Source organism: Rhinopithecus bieti, unplaced genomic scaffold (genome assembly GCF_001698545.2).
Source record: "Rhinopithecus bieti isolate Rb0 unplaced genomic scaffold, ASM169854v2 scaffold_36008, whole genome shotgun sequence".
Lineage (NCBI taxonomy): Eukaryota > Metazoa > Chordata > Mammalia > Primates > Cercopithecidae > Rhinopithecus > Rhinopithecus bieti.
This window is the reverse complement of record NW_016816204.1, coordinates 2,789,258-2,805,949: the sequence shown is the minus strand read 5'-3', so window position 1 is coordinate 2,805,949 and position 16,692 is coordinate 2,789,258. Positions and strand designations below refer to the sequence as shown.

General features: G+C 53.0%; 1 protein-coding gene across 1 annotated transcript in view; it reads left to right on the top strand.

Annotated features, from left to right (window-relative positions):
• Positions 1-16,692, top strand: part of LOC108516852 (cadherin-23) — a 421,574-nt gene that overhangs the window by 385,447 nt on the left and 19,435 nt on the right. Inside the window, exons 39-47 of the mRNA XM_017854517.1 lie at positions 2,875-3,096; positions 3,384-3,503; positions 4,527-4,707; positions 9,527-9,660; positions 10,128-10,337; positions 10,868-10,975; positions 12,705-12,807; positions 14,046-14,171; positions 14,889-15,092. Of these exons, the coding sequence (XP_017710006.1) occupies positions 2,875-3,096; positions 3,384-3,503; positions 4,527-4,707; positions 9,527-9,660; positions 10,128-10,337; positions 10,868-10,975; positions 12,705-12,807; positions 14,046-14,171; positions 14,889-15,092 (1,408 nt within the window). The remainder of the gene's footprint in view (positions 1-2,874; positions 3,097-3,383; positions 3,504-4,526; positions 4,708-9,526; positions 9,661-10,127; positions 10,338-10,867; positions 10,976-12,704; positions 12,808-14,045; positions 14,172-14,888; positions 15,093-16,692) is intronic.

The window sequence follows — 16,692 nt, the reverse complement described above, 5'->3', positions numbered from 1 at the left end:
TCCACTTCGGGAGGCAGCCCAGGGCCCTTCCTGCTGGCACAGTGTGAGCTCCCTTCCACCAGGGGAGGTACAAAGCCAACTGAGATCAGGTGGACACTGGGCCATTCTCACCCTGACATCCTCTGGCAAAAGTGAGGGTGGTCCCTTAAGGGAAAGACCCTAGAGCACCACCCCATCTCAACCCTTCCTGGACTGGCCTTGCTCAGGACACCCTTGAAACCAGACTCCCTCTGTCCCAGGGCCTAGCAGCTGGGAAGAGCCTGGAATTAGAGAAAGGAGAGCAATTGCCCTGCCAACCCCTTCCACAGGGGGCTAGAGCCTCTGAGCTGGGCCCAGTTCCCTCCCCCTTTTCACTTCCTTTCTCCCCGCCACACTGCCCACCACTGAGCCTCCTGGGGTTGCATCAGGGTGAGACAGGCATTGCCCAAGGACCATGGTCCAGAAACCTCAAGCACTGTTTCCTCAACACCAGGACAGGACAGGAAGGGCTCAGCTTAGAGGGCCTTTGGAGCACTGACTTTCTTCTCCCTCCAGAGACCAGAAGAAGTCAAACCCACCTTCCCTTCTCAAGCCCAGACCTGGTCTCAGAGCAGGAGGGGCTCCAAGGCACAACTCTGTTCAAACTCTTCACTCCCCGCCCCTGCAGCCTACACAATGGTTAGACCCACTTCCAGGGAGTTTGGGAGGTGAGTTTGGGAAAATGGGAAATGTCAGCATTCCCTCCCCAACAGAGAGGCTGGAATTCAGCCCCTTTCCTGCAAGGTGGTGCTCTTGTACTCTTGCCGGCAGGTAAGGGGACTCAGGAGGGCTCGAGGCTGGGCCCCTCACCAGTAGTGAGTATTCACAGCTGCCTCCAGGTCCTGCAGAGCCACAAGATGGACATGGTGGCTTTCCTTGACAGTCATCTTTATTTGAATATTTGGGGCCTCCACCACTATTTTTAAGGAAAACAAGCAGGAACAATGATGGAGAAGGATGTAAAATCCACATGAGCTTTCGAAGAGAACATGAGAGATTGCAAAGATATTTCATTCTGGAGACAAATCATTTAGGCCAGTCCTCAGACTGTGTAAGTTCCCTCTCCACTCTGGTGGAAAAGTTTGAGAAATGTTAAAATAATGCATTTTCCCCCATTGCATGCTTGTTATTTTAAGATTCGTTGAGACCCTGCAACCCAAAGGAATGCCTCCCTAATGGTGGACTTTAGTCCACTTAGCTGATGATAGCAGACCAGAAACCCAGAACATCTGAGCCAGAAACAACTTTAGAAATCAAGCCAGGTCCTTTATTAAACAGACAGCAAAGGTCCAGAGAGGGAATGTGACCTGCCCAAGGCCACACAGCTCCTTTTCAAGGCTGCCAACCCTACCTGCTTTGGAAACCGTTTCAACAAACACCCAATACCCTCCACCCCCAAGATCCAGAGCTGCATCTCAGAGGAATCATTGCCTCCTCAGGGACAGTGACAGCCTTCTTGGGTCCTGATCCCCTGCCCATCTGTCCATCCTTCCATTGGTAGCTCCAGAGCCAGCCAGTCCCAAGGAAAAAACCATGTGCAAATTGCCTACACTGAGTTGTCTGTACCACCTGCTTTCTGTTCTCTAGCCTGGCAATGGCCTGGCAATGGCCTAGTCACATTCTCTCTACCCAGACACCTTTGCAGTGATTAACACCTTATTGTTTTATTTTAGTCACTCATTATGGTTTGTATTAGTTAAGGTCCTTACAGGAAACAGATGGCACACTCAGAAAGGGTTCAACTGAAGAGACTGTAATACAGGGACTGTTTAGGAAGGCTGGGGAAGCACCCAGAGACTATCACCAACCACAGGAAGCCACTACCACTCATGAGTCCAAAGGGAAAGAAGAGGAAGTGATGTTCTGGAGCCCAGTGAAAACTGGTGCTGTAAAAGGGGGACCCCTGTCTCCAAGCAGGAGAAACACAGCCATGCGCAGAACCGCAGTGAGGAATGGAGAGAGTGTGGAAGAAACACCCCCACCTCTTTCTCCCTGTTGCTTTCATCCTCTGCCAGGGCCTCCCATTGGCCACACCCAGCAGGAAGCTGGATAGCAAGAGAGCCAGGGTAAGGCAGTCAGTCCACAAGCGACATCTTCCCAGGTGGAGAAAGGCAGGCAGGAGCAAGAACCATTTCTAGTTGATTCTTGAGTGCTGATTGCTGAGTTCTGATTAGCTGAATATTATTTGTGGTCCAATTGATCCAAGCATTGGCAGAGATGGCGGATCACATGAGAGTATGTTGTAGAAGCTGTTCTTGTAATGAAGTTATGTTCTGTGAGTCTTATTTTTCACAGGTCAACAAATTCTGCCCACGAAATTGCCACAAACCCAATGTCCTCCTTCTGAAAATGCTGAAAATATGTATTTCTTTCACTTACATGAGATGAAGCTTAAATACAGCATTGGGTCGAGTGTCTCACATTCTTGCCTCTTGTAATCTGGCAGGACACCTAGGCTCAATAAGACACAGGCCCTGGTAAAGCTCTGAGCTGGGTTGACTACCAGGGTTCATCCCATATGCCAGTCTTAATCACTAGAGCACTGTGCTGACAAGGATCCCAAGTTTGCATCTGGCCTCAGCAGTTCTGTGATTGATTAATGATGTCTGCTGGGGGGTCACAGACATAGGAGTGGTGGTGCAAGTGCCATCTAGGACAGAGCAGTTACCTTGCTTTGGCTTTTGGTGGAGCTTTTGAGCTTTCTTTCTCTGTCAGCCTGTGACTTCCCCCATGCTTTCTTCTCCCTTGCCCAATCTGTGTGAGTCACATTGAGTTCAGCCCAGGAGAATGGCCATCTGGATCCACCTCAGTCCCTCTGGCCACCTGACCAAGGACCTGATGCACTCTTTTCCACAGGCCACCACGCACGTGTACGTGACCATCGTGGATGAGAATGATAACGCGCCCATGTTCCAGCAGCCCTACTATGAGGTACTGCTGGATGAGGGCCCAGACACGCTCAACACCAGCCTCATCATCATCCAGGCACTGGACCTGGATGAGGGTCCCAACGGCACAGTCACCTATGCCATCGTCGCAGGCAACATCATCAACACCTTCCGCATCGACAGACACATGGTCAGCAGCTGATGGCAAGATCAGGACAAGGGGCGAAACCTCTCCAGGGACTGGCAAGGAGTTCAGTGACACTGTAGGGGGATGGAGCAAAGATGCAGTCTAGGGGAAAGTGTGAGGGCACTCAGTGCGGGAGGATGAAAAGTTTGGTGGAGTGGAGCCAGGGCTAGGGGGTAGCAGTGGTTCCTCATCATGGCTCCAATGTCAGGGCCTACTTCCCAAATTGGTCAGAGGGTGCCCCAGACCTACCATCCTTAGATCCATCCTTCTCCCTTCCATGTGTCCCCTAGGGTGTCATCAGTACTGCCAAAGAGCTGGACTACGAGATCAGCCACGGCCGCTACACCCTGATCGTCACTGCCACAGACCAGTGCCCCATCTTATCCCGCCGCCTCACCTCTACCACCACGGTGGGTGTGTGGGACACAGACCTAACCTGGGCTTGGAGGTGGGGGAAGGACAGGGCCCAGAAAGCTCCAATGTGGGAATAGGTTAGGGGAAGATTGCCCTAGGGAAATGCCTAAGTCCAAGACCCCTGTCCTAATCTCAGCAACTCACTCAAACTTGCTGTGTGACTTTAGGGAGATCACTGAACTTCCCTGTGTGGCTATATGTGTCAGACAGTTGACAATCCTGCCCTCCTCTCCTTCATGGGAAAACCATGAACTCTGGGTTTCAAGTCACTGCTCTTCCACTTTCCAGCTGTGTGACCCTGGGCAAATTGCTTAACCTCCCTGCTTCCATTTCCTCATCTGTGAAAGGAGGACAATACAAACTATGTTTTAAGGAGTGAGAGGAGCAAATGAGACCTCGTAAGACAACCACAGTGCAGCAACAAATAGAAGTTTATAACAGTACTATTGTACTATTATTGTTATTTTTTAAGACAGATTTTCACTCTATCATCCAGGCTGGAGTGTAGTGGCTTGATCACAGCTCACTGCAGACTCCACCTCTTAGACCATCCTTAGATCCATCCTTCTCCCTTCCATGTGTCCCCTAGGGGAGAGCAATCCTCCCACCTCAGCCTCCCAAGTAGCTGGGGCTACAGGCATACACCACCATGCCCAGCTAACGTATTACTATTTTATTTTTTGTAGAGGCGAGGTTTTGCTATATTGCCCAGGCTCACTCTGCCTCAGCCTCCCACAATGCTGAGATTACGAGTGTGAACCACTGTGTCTGGCCAATAGCATTTTTATTAATATGATTATTATGCCCATAAAAGGCTTTAGCAATAATGATAACTCATCCACATGCATGGCTTAAAAGGCCCACCCATATCCGACATCCCATGTGATTCCTCCACGGGCCTCATGAGGCAGAATTGTCAGGTCCATTTCACAAAGGAAGGAACTGAGGCCCAGTGAGTGGTAGGCCCAGCACAAAGCTGGCTGGGGTGAGGCGCTGGCTAAGCTTTTCCACCATCTCAGGTGCTTGTGAATGTGAATGACATCAACGACAACGTGCCTACCTTCCCCCGGCACTATGAGGGACCATTTGAAGTCACCGAGGGCCAGCCGGGGCCCAGAGTGTGGACCTTCCTGGCCCATGACCGAGACTCAGGCCCCAATGGGCAGGTGGAGTACAGCATCGTGGACGGAGACCCTCTGGGTGAGTGGGGCTTGTGCTGGGCAGTGGGGGGCATGCCACCCACAGGGTCTCACCTGCGCACCCACTCAGGGGAAGATAAGAAGGGAGGTCTCAAGGCATTTGGCCCTACCACTGTGTGATTTTGTCCTCTCTGGGTCTCAGTTTCCCCATCTATAACAATGATGAAAATAATCTTCTCCCACCGCTTCTTCCCAGAGATGTGGTGAGAACACCCTATAATCCGGGAACAAGCGCTGGTGGTCTTGGAGGGACACAGACCCCTTTAAGAACAAGATTTAAAAATGCCCTGTTTTATACCCAGAGAAAGGGCCCCAGGGCAGACGAGGGAAGCACATCCTTACAGTGCGTGCAGAACACAGCCCCCACCCTCAGGACCCCAAACCCACACACCAAGGGAGCGCCTGGCTTGCTCTGCACATCTCATGGTCACCCATTCACAGCCCTCTCCTTAGATGAAGAGCAGAGTTTGCCCTAGCCTTGAGGGCAACTTCTCAAGTCCATTTTCACTCATTACTATAGAGTGGGAATCCCAGACCCAAAGAGGCCAGCTAGGGTCAGGCAAGGAGACTTCATGGGAGATGATGTAGGAAAGAATCAGGAGCGGTGGGGACTGTGCAGCCACAGCTCAGCTCCTACGAGTTGTAGCTGTGTCCAGATCCCAGCCTGGGAGTGCCTGGCCCCATTTTGAAAAGAAAAGCAGAAATCCAAATCTTCGTGAAACATCCTGATTTTTTAATTGATCGTGTAGTAAATATTTATTGAGTACCTCCAGTGTGCCAGCCATGTTCCAAGAGCTGGCGATACCAAACAGATGCAAATCCCTGCGCCATAAAACATACATTCCAGTTGGAGGACATGGGCAATGAACCAACTGACTAAGTAGATAACTTAGTATGCTGGGAGGTGCTAAGGGCTATGGAGAAAAATAAAATCAAGCTGGAGGATGGGGAGTGCCAGGGTGAAGGCAGCAATTGTAGGTTGGCAAACACCTGAAGGAGGGCAAAGGTGGGTCAAGTGACATCTAGGGAAGAGCATTCCAGGCAGAGGAAATAGCAAGTGGAAAGGCCCTGAGATCGGAGCATGCCTGGGAGGTTCACAGAGAAGTAAAAAGGCCTGTGGCTGGGGGAAATTTGAGCAAAGGGAAGTGTAGGAAGAAATGAGAGCAGAGAGGTAATGGGGCCAGATGTTGTCGGGCCTTGAGGGGCATCATGAGGGCCTGGCATTTGCTCTGAGGTGGGAGCCCTAAGAGGGCTTTGAGTAGAGGAGAGACATTATTTGACTTAGGTTTCAGCAGGACTACTCTGGTTCCTGTGCTCAGAACAGACTGGAGGGGTAAAGGAACAGGAGCAGGGAGGCCAGGCGGGAGCCTGCTGCAATCACTCAGGCTAGAATGAGGTAGCTGGGACAGGGTGGTGGCATCAGAGGTGGAAAGAGGTGGCCACCTCTGGTGTAATTCAGAGGTGGAGTCAGTAGGATATGCTAACTGATTGGCTGTGGGATATGAGAGAAAGTCAAAGGTTTTGGCGTGAGCAGCCTGAAAGATGGTGGCGTTGCCATTGACAGATGGAGGGGCTGCTGCAGGAGGCCGTGGAGGGAAAGAAGGGTCCGTTCAAGATGTCAAGTAGGGGTTGTATATACAAGCCAGGAGTTCAGGAGAGAGGTCTGGGCTGGAGACGGGTATTTGGGAGTTGTCAGCATAGAGGTATTTAAATCCAGGAAACAAAGAGCAGTGTGAAGATCCAACAGTGAACCCAAGGCTCGCTTGCAATTAAGAGGCTGGCAGAAAAAGCAACATCCTATTTGTGGAAGGCCCAAATGAGAGAATGAGAGCCCCTGCTTGCCAGAGCTTGTGGTGGGTAACTCTCTTCGGACGTGCTACCCTTTCGGGTCCCAAAGTCTCCTCTCTGGCCAAGCACTAGGCCTTCCCATTTGGAAACCAGCAGAGCAAGGCCCTTTCTCTTCTGCTGTTTTCACAAACACAGAGATTTTGTAATTTTGTGGGAGTCCCTGGAGCACAGGAGGATGCCAGCACCTGGTGGAGAGGTAGGTTCTGGGCAGAAGGCTGAAGCCCCACCCCATGAGGGGCCCGCTCTGCACCCCAGCCTCAAGGCACAGAGCACAATGTAGACCTCCATGCCGTGGCCTTTAAGTCACAAGCAAAACTTCCTGGGTTCAATCCACATGTAATTGGGATGAGCTTTAGGAATCTGGGACCTTGTGGGGGAGCCCCGGCAGACTAAGAGACAGACCCCCAAAGGAGTGAGAGACGTCTAGGAGTTTCCTGAGGCTGACCTGGGTGGGAGGCTTTCTCCCCCAAGGAAGGAGAAGTAGACATTTAGAGCCCAAAGATAACTCTGGGGTCACTGAGCGCCACCCGCATCTCACAAATGATCAATGAAGGCTGAGAGAGGTGAGGAAGGCCTGATGGTGCTGCCGACATGGGTCATGACATCCACTTCCCACATCTCCTCCCACCTCGGGGTTCATGTTGGTCACTGAAAGGTTGACAGATGCTACAGTCAGCGCCGCTGTCTGAGGAGAGCTGGTTTCACAGTGCACCACTGCATGGAGGGACGTGCCTGGGACCCCAGCTTAAAGGTCGCCTTCCCAACACTGCAGCCTGAGGCTGGAAGGCTGCTTTCTATAGGGAGACAGATGCCAGATTTCTGGGCATTTACCAGCTCCGCTGAGCCCTGAGGAGGAGCTGTGTGCTCAAAGAAGAGCTTGGAGACAGGCCACGTGCACTTGAGCCTTTCCTGCAAGCCCCAGCCTTCTCAGTTGCCCTTTCTGGTCACGCCCATTCCTTGGACCCCTTTCCTACATCCTTATCCTCCCTAAAAGCTCCCCATTCCTTCAGAGGCCTACCTGGGCTCCCTTTTGGGATCAGCACACACAAGGTGGGCCAGGCTTTGTCCAGTACCAGCACAACCCCACGGTGACATCTCTCTATTAGCCCATTTTTCAGATGAGAACATCAAGGCAAGGCTCAGTAACATGCCCAGGGGCACACAGGTATGAAGTCCAGATGCAGACCTAGATATGATTGGATCAAAAGCCTATGCTTTTAACCTCCGGTCTCCAGAAGTTGTGGAGGGATGGGGAAGTCTGGCCCCGGAGCAAGCTGCCGAGGAGGAGAATTTGCACAGGGGAACTAGGCTGGCCCTGCCCCTGGTCCCTTGGGCCTGCCTCCCTGAGCCTTCAAGGGAGTGGTGATGGTGTCTCCTCCTGACTTTGGAAGGAGAGCAGGAGGCCCTCTGCCTGCATATGACCAGGGCTTGAGACAGGGCTGGGAAACCCCTAGAAAGGGAATCCCCAATTCTTTGGAGACCTTGGGGTGTTAGGCTCAGGAAATCCTGCTTTAAGCAGCTTCCGCCCCCCAGGCAGGGTGAAGCCCACTGGGCGGGAAGAGCCTGGGAGCGGAAGGGCTGGTGGGAAATCCCAGCTGCAGGTGGGACTGGGAGGGGCTATTTTTGTAAATCAGAGTATTAGGAGCTGGGGACAGGGAATTGTGAGTAGGATGTGAAGAGGCAGGCAGAGAAAACTGTGGGGGAGCCTGGGCCCCTGTCCTTGCCTTGTCCTGTGTGCTGTGTGTCCTGGAGCAAGTCAGTGCCTCACTCTGGGCCCTTTCCACCAAGTGTTCAAAGGGAAAGTGAAGGAGGTAACTAACCTTCTCTCCCTTCCATTTCCTGGGGGAATGCAGAGAGGTGGCTTCTCTTCTGCAGGCTCTCCCAGCTCCCTAGCTCACGTCCCCCCGACTTTCTTCCTGCCAGAGCCACAGCCCCCACCATTCTTGCCTCTCCAACTGGGCTTGCGCTTGCTCACTGGTTTCTTTCCCTCTGCCTCTTCCCTCCACCCTCCTTGTTCTAACCCCTCCCCGGTCAGCTCTGAGTGGTGCTGTCTGAAAAGAACACAAGTCCTGTACGAGGCAATGGGTTAAGACCAAGAGCACTGGGTTTGAATCCTAGTCTGTCATTCACTTGCTGTAGGAGTGCAGGCAAGTGGCAGCCCTTCCCTGGGCTCCTGGTTCATTTTCCAAAGGACACAGGGACTGGACAGTCTCTGGGCTGCCTTCCAGGTCAGCATCTGAGAATCTCAGGTTCTTGCTCTGGACTCTCAGACATAGGGTCCTGCAACCCAGTCAAGAAAAGGACTCTGGGGCCACAGGGCCAGTGAGGCTCTTCAGAAATGTCAAGAAAAGGAAATCAGGGTCACCACAGGCATAGGGAACCCACTCTGCACTCCAACTATAGCTCAATATGGGGACTGAATAGAGGGCATTGTGAGCTTCCCTGCCCCTCATCCGTCCCCTTCTGCCTGTCCAGTGCCTGCACATTCACCATTAGCAAAGCATTGCTTTGTGGTCAGGTCTGCCCTTCCCAATATCCTTTTTCACAAGCCATGGCTTGTGGGACGGATCATACATTGCAAAGCGCCTGATGCCTTCATTGATCGAGTGTGCTTAGACAGGGGGCGCCAGTGTAGCAAGGAGCCCCCACTTTTTCAACATAACTATCTTACTCAGGTCAGTCTCTGGCCTGCCTGTGGCCCAGGGAAGGAGGCTGCTTGGTCTGGCACATGGGAGCATGAGTGGCCCGCATCCACCTTCACCTCTGGTGGTGATCTGTTACCATCCACCTGCATATCTCAGTCCTTGCAGTTCCCATGAGAAACTGAAGCTGGGGTCACTGGAGGACCCAGGCCCCAGCTGTCCCCCATCTCTGATGAGTGAGGTTTGCTAGAGGAAGCAGGAGGAGTCCTGGGGTCTCTGCAGTTTCTGCCACTGCCCGACTAACTCAGGCCTCTCCTGGGTGGCACCCAGGGGAGTTTGTGATCTCTCCTGTGGAGGGGGTGCTGAGGGTCCGGAAGGACGTGGAGCTGGACCGGGAGACCATCGCCTTCTACAACCTGACCATCTGTGCCCGTGACCGGGGGGTGCCCCCACTCAGCTCCACAGTGAGTCTGGGGGCCCCACCCACTGGCTTCACCTCGCTGCCCCTGTACTTGCCACAGAGATTCTTGTAAACATTGTTACCCTTGTGCCAAGAGAGGCCACAGGTTGCCCCAGAGCCAGGCCAGGCCTGCCCCTGGTGCCCTTAACAGACCTCTCACCGCACCCGGCACCTCTCTGGGGATGCTGCCTTTCAGCGCCCCCTCTGCACCCACCCCTGCCCCATCACTCCCTTCATCACTGCCCCTCCTCTGTCTCTGCCTTTCCTGCTTCCCTCATCATCCTCTTTTCATCTTCTTGCCTTTTTAATGTTCTTTTTCTTCTTTCTTCCTCTCCCCATTTCTCTTTCTTCTCCATGACCAACTGCGCCCTCCCCCCCTCCATGCTGCCCTTGGCGAACCTCCTCCTTGGTTGCCATGTGCAATATCCCTCACTCTTCCTCCCCTCCCTCCTCCTCCTCTGACTGGCCCAGATGCTGGTGGGGATCCGGGTGCTAGACATCAACGACAACGACCCTGTGCTGCTGAACCTGCCCATGAACATCACCATCAGCGAGAACAGCCCTGTCTCCAGCTTTGTCGCCCATGTGCTGGCCAGCGACGCTGACAGCGGCTGCAATGCACGCCTCACCTTCAACATCACTGCGGGCAACCGCGAGCGGGCCTTCTTCATCAATGCCACGGTAGGGCCAAGACTGACCCCAGGGAGCTTCCCAGGGTTTCCAGTGAAAAAGAGGACCCTGCCCTAGAGGCTTTTCTGCTGCCGCCGTCTGGGCTCCACCAGGATCCCGTTCCTCCACTGGGATGAGGACATCTCTGTGGGAAGCATGGAATCTTGGATTCCCCGGTGAACCATCTCTGGAGTCCACCTAGAGCCAGCCCTGAGGCTTGTCACGTGCAGAGATGGGACCAGAGCCTGTGGGACCACTTGGTTTAATCAAGACCCACCAAAGTTCTCACTTAACCTCTTGAGGTGTCTGTAGCTGGCCAACAACACCATGGGGTCTTCAGAGGGCCATCCCTTAGAAGCAGTAAGGCCTGGGCATCAGTGGGTCACTCTCGCCCTGGTGAGACCCTGCCAGCCCACATTTTTTATCTTCTAGACCATCTCTTAGGCAATTTAGGGAGGCTAGGCGAAGCAGTTGGCATCTGTGGGCCAAAGCAGAAAGCAGGGAACGGGTCTCCATGCAGCTCACCACCCTCCACATCCCAGACAGGGATCGTCACTGTGAACCGGCCCCTGGACCGTGAGCGGATTCCAGAGTACAAGCTGACCATTTCTGTGAAGGACAACCCGGAGAACCCACGCATAGCCAGGAGGGTGAGACTGGAGGCCACTGGTGGGAGTGGGGCTGGGAGCTGGAGGTGCGTGGAGAGAGAACACATCACCCCTCCTGCAGGCAGCATGGCCAGGCTTAGATGCGCAGGCTTTGGAGTGAGCACCTGCTGGGTTCAAATCCCAGTTCTTCCCTTCAGTAGGTGCATGGCTTTGGCGAGTTAAGTCCTCTTGGCCTCCATTTCTCTTCTGCAAAATGAAGATCACACCTACCCCAAAGTTGTGGAAAGGATGAAGGAGCCAATATACATGAAAGCCTCAGCACAGTGCCTGGCACGTGACAAACACTCAGTGAACATCAACTACCATTGTTTCTGCCCCAAACCACTGATACCTGGACACACACTGCATTTGTGCATGGAGCACGTGTGCCTGCATGCACCCACAAGCATGCTCTGAGGTCCTCGAAGGGCTGCGTTTTCCAGGTGGCTCTCCCCTCAAAAGCCAAAGAAATGAGCTCTTGATTAAAGGGAGGTGGATGTTACAAAGCAAACAGTCCCTTTGGGTTGGGGATCAGCTCTGTCCTTCCAGCCCATGAATCTGTAGTAGATCCCTAGCCAGGAGCCTTCGGGCCCAGTTCATCTCAGCTCTGCCCCTGACTAGCTGTGTGGCTCAGCCAAGGTACCACTCTTTCTGGGCCTCAGTTTCCCTATCTGTGTAGCCAGAGGAGACATCAGGCTGGAGAAACTCATAAGCTATATGCGCCTCCCATGTAGTGCTCCTCTGCTTTCTACTCCCTTTTNCAGCACAGTGCCTGGCACGTGACAAACACTCAGTGAACATCAACTACCATTGTTTCTGCCCCAAACCACTGATACCTGGACACACACTGCATTTGTGCATGGAGCACGTGTGCCTGCATGCACCCACAAGCATGCTCTGAGGTCCTCGAAGGGCTGCGTTTTCCAGGTGGCTCTCCCCTCAAAAGCCAAAGAAATGAGCTCTTGATTAAAGGGAGGTGGATGTTACAAAGCAAACAGTCCCTTTGGGTTGGGGATCAGCTCTGTCCTTCCAGCCCATGAATCTGTAGTAGATCCCTAGCCAGGAGCCTTCGGGCCCAGTTCATCTCAGCTCTGCCCCTGACTAGCTGTGTGGCTCAGCCAAGGTACCACTCTTTCTGGGCCTCAGTTTCCCTATCTGTGTAGCCAGAGGAGACATCAGGCTGGAGAAACTCATAAACTGTATGCGCCCCCCCTGTGGGGCCCCTCTGCTTTCTTCCCCCCTTTTTTTTTTTTTTTTTTTTTTTTTGAGACAGAGTCTCGCTCTGTCACCCAGGCTGAGTGCAGTGGCGCAATCTCGGCTCACTGCAAGCTCGGCCTCCTGGGTTCACACCATTTTCCCACCCTAGCCTCCCGAGTAGCTGGGACTACAGGCACCCGCCACCACACCCAGCTAACTTTTTGTGTTTTCAGTAGAGACAAGGTTTCACCATGTTAGCCAGGATGGTCTCGATCTCCTGACCCCGTGATCTGCCCACCTCAGCCTCCCAAAGTGCTGGGATTACAGGCGTGAGCCACCGCACCCGGCCGCATTTTTTCATGTTTCTTGCCCCCTTGTATGTCTTCTTTTGAAAAATGTGAGTTCATGCTGGTGTGGGTTTTTCTGATCATCCACCTCTGTGCCCTGATCCTCCACCTCCCAACCCTCCTCCCACCTGGGTGGGGGGTACTTTGCTGAGCATGACCTACAACCTGCCTCATTCTGCCCCTTGCAGGATTATGACTTGCTTCTGATCTTCCTTTCTGATGAGAATGACAACCACCCCCTCTTCACTAAAAGCACCTACCAGGCAGAGGTGATGGAAAACTCTCCCGCTGGTAGGTGCTGGGCCCGCCTGGGAGCTCCTGCTGTTGCCAGGCGCCACTGGGGCCTGTGGTGCCTGAGCACCTCCCTTAAGCCTGATGGCATAGCTGAACACAGACCCTAGTGGATGCGGGAGGGGAAGGATGGTCTCAACTCCAGGGGATGACGGGCTGGGACTGCCGGGCCTTCTACGAGCACCAAAGAGACTACAGGTCTGGTTGGAAGAGACAGTCGTGGTCATTGTTCCCCAGGGTGGTCTGAGAGCTACCCCACCATCCCTCAAGAAGGGCATTTAAGGTGTGAGGACTACCTAGGAGGGGAGTGGGCCCACCCCTCACTACTCCCTCCACCCCAGAAGTGCTGGGCATCCCAGGGGCTTCTGGAAGTCCTGGGGAGCATCTATAATCAGAAGTGGGAGGTCAGGGGGTCCTGGGCAGGCCAGTGTAGCCCTCCCCCGCATGCACTGACCAGCCTCACCTCCCTTCAGAGGGACAGAATCTCCTCTTTGATGTCCCTTGAGGTGGCACCTGCACTCCTTCAGTCTCCCCAGCCCCTGCTCATCTCTGGCTGGGCGTCCCCCCTAGGTGAATTTCATTCTTAAACCTGTCTGTGTGTATGCTCACACATGTGCCCGTGTGTGTCCATACCAAGGCATGTGCGTGGGGTTACATGTGTGCACAGACACACATAGGCACGTGGGTGCCCACCGATACTCTCGTATGCAGACATGCCCACCTGCAGAGGCACACGAGCGCACAACCAGGGATTCCCAGGCTTGTGCGTGCTTCTGGGCAAGTGCCTGTGGCCACGTGAACACAGAACTTGACGCACACATGTTTGGATTTTTCTAGTCATGTATGGCCAGACCCCCAAAGGTAGAGCATTGTGTGCACACATGTGTAGACAGGCGAGACCCACACATGGGGAGGGGATGTCAGGGAGCCCCAGACCCTCCCGAGGAGCGACCAGCCTCAAAGGCTGCTGGGAAGGCAGGTGTGGTTCTGGGCAGCTGGGGCCTTGCTCACCACTCTCATGTTTTCTCCCCAGCAGGGCTTTGAGGCCGCTCCTCAGGCATCTGCGTTCAGTCTGCCAAGGCTGCCGCAGGCCCGCCCCCAGGGCCTCCCCACCCTGTCCACCTCACCTCCCTCCCCTCTCATCCATCGTCAGCCATGGCTCACCGGGACAGGGCAGGGGAGGTGGGAGGGCAGGGGGCTGGGTTGGTCTTGTGGTGACCCCTCTCCTTCTGGCCCAGGGACCCCTCTCACGGTGCTCAATGGGCCCATCCTGGCCCTGGATGCAGACCAAGACATCTACGCCGTGGTGACCTACCAACTGCTGGGTGCCCAGAGTGGCCTCTTTGACATCAACAGCAGCACCGGTGAGGCCTCTGTGCCACCCAGCACTCCCAGCCTGACTCTAGGGTGGGGATGGCCCCACTGCTGGATTGAGGGCCTCCGTTCTCAGTGCTGGACCGAGGCTGTCCATGGAGACCCCATTTTTCACAGCCCAGAGTCCCCATCTTGCAGCTGGGTTATATCACCCAGTGGCCTGGCAGGGGGACCTAGGAAGAGGCTTGGAGACGATACACAGGACCTGTTGGTGCACAAACTCTCAGCCTAGGCCGGGAGCCCCGCAGCCCCCTCCCGTCATCTCCCCATGTGCAGGCCAGAGGCTCAGGCCCCTAGTCCAGCAGAAGTAGCCAGAGCAACTTTCCTGTCCTCCAACCAGACCATGTCACATCAGTCTGGTCCTGGACAGGAGGCTGCTTTGGTGACAAGTGCCAACAGGAAAGCACCTCTGTCAACAGAGAAGGTCAACCCTGTGCCCTGGGTCACTCTTCCCAGGCAGGAGTCTTGAAGACAGCAGAGGGCACCTGTAGAGGGGACAACCACAGGAGACGCATGGGGCCCTCCCTAAGCATGGGTGGTTGAGCCTGTGGGGAAGAAAGTCATTTTGTTACTGCCTCTGCTCCTCTTTCATCTCTGTCCCCATGGTGCCCCTGTCTTTCTCTGCTCTCTCCCTGTTGGTTCTTGCCCTATCTCCCCACTGCACCCCTTTTCTGTGTGTTTCCCTGGCTGGTGGCACCGGGTGCCAGGTGTGGTGACCGTGAGCTCAGGTGTCATCATTGACCGGGAGGCATTCTTGCCACCCATCCTGGAGCTGCTGCTGCTGGCTGAGGACATCGGGCTGCTCAACAGCACGGCCCACCTGCTCATCACCATCCTGGATGACAATGACAACTGCCCCACCTTTAGCCCTGCCACCCTCACTGTCCACCTGCTAGAGAACTGCCCACCTGGTAAGCGGGGGACAGGCCCTAGTACCCCACAACCAGGGGCCAGTTGGTGGTCACAGGGGACTGGAGCCTCAGGTTGGACACAGAGTTTGCCTCTAGTGGGGAGAAAGATGGGCAGCAGGGTGAGTAGAGAGCACACTGGAGAGGGAGTCAGGAGACCTGGGCCCCTGCTTCTCTCCTCTGAGCTTCCATATCTTGTCTGCAAAGCAAGATTCTTTTTTTCTTTCTTTTTTTTTTTTTGAGATTGAGTTTCACTCTTGTTGCCCAGGCTGGAGTGCAATGGCACAACCTCGGCTCACTGCAACCTCCACCTCCCAGGTTCAAGTGATTCCCCTGCATCAGCCTCCTGAGTAGCTGGGATTACAGGGGCCCACTACCACACCCAGCTAATTTTTGTATTTTTAGTAGAGACGGGGTTTCACCCTGTTGGTCAGGCTGGTTGTAAACTCCTGACCTCAGGTGATCCACCTGCCTCAGCCTCCGAAAGTGCTGGGATTACAGGCGTGAGCCACCACACCGGCCTACAAGATTCTTAAGTATTCTCCATCTGAATTCCCAAATGGAAAGACTGACTATTTTAAAGTCAAAATAGGATCAACATGATTCCCATCAAAATCAAAATATAACTTCTGGAAGAATAAGAAAATTTTGAAAAACATAAGTATAATAAGTCAGATTTGGCTTGCCAGATTTTATAACACATTACAAAGCTATAGTATTTAAGGCCGTGCAATATGGGCCCAAGACTCCAGGACGAAGTAGCCCAGAAACAGATACTGGTAAATTAAAGAATAAAATATGATGTGATAAAGGAAGCAATGAAGCCAATGGGGAGGCTACTTATTCAGTGTGCAAAAAACCTATTTAATCTAATCAATTAGATCTAATTATTATAATCTGCATGTAATCTAACATAATAATAATCTAATATTTAGTGTAGATTCTCCCCCATATCAGATATCAAAATACAAACGAAAAGAAAATATTAAAAAGTAGAAAACACTAAACAATAAATGAAGAAAATTTAGGTGAATAACTCATTTCTGGATAAGAAGGTTCTAAGCATAAAAGAAACGAAAGAACTCAAAAGGAAAAATATTAAATTTCTATGCATGCTAATTTAAACCTTGTTACATCAAATAGTTATAGCCAATATTGAAAGGCAAACAACAAACAGAAAAATATACTTGTCTCAGTCCAGGCAAGGTGGCTCATGCCTGTAATCCCAGAACTTTGGAAGACTGAGGCAGGTGGATCACTTGAGGTCTGGAGTTCCAGACCAGGCTGACCAACATGGCAAAACCCTGTCTCTACTAAAAATACAAAAAATTAGCTAGGCATGGTGCTGGGTGCCTGTAATCCCAGCTACTCAGGAGTCTGCTGCATGAGAATTGCTTGAACCTGGGAGGCGGAGGTTGCAGTAAGCCAAGATCACACCACTGCACTCCAGCCTAGGTGACAGCATGAGAATCCATCTCAAAAAAAAAAAAACAAGTTTGTATTCAAACATATACAAAAACAGAGAGGCAAGTATCATGAACCCTCATGTGCCATTAGTAACTTCAACAATTATCAATACTTTGCCTTTTTTTTTTTTTTTTAA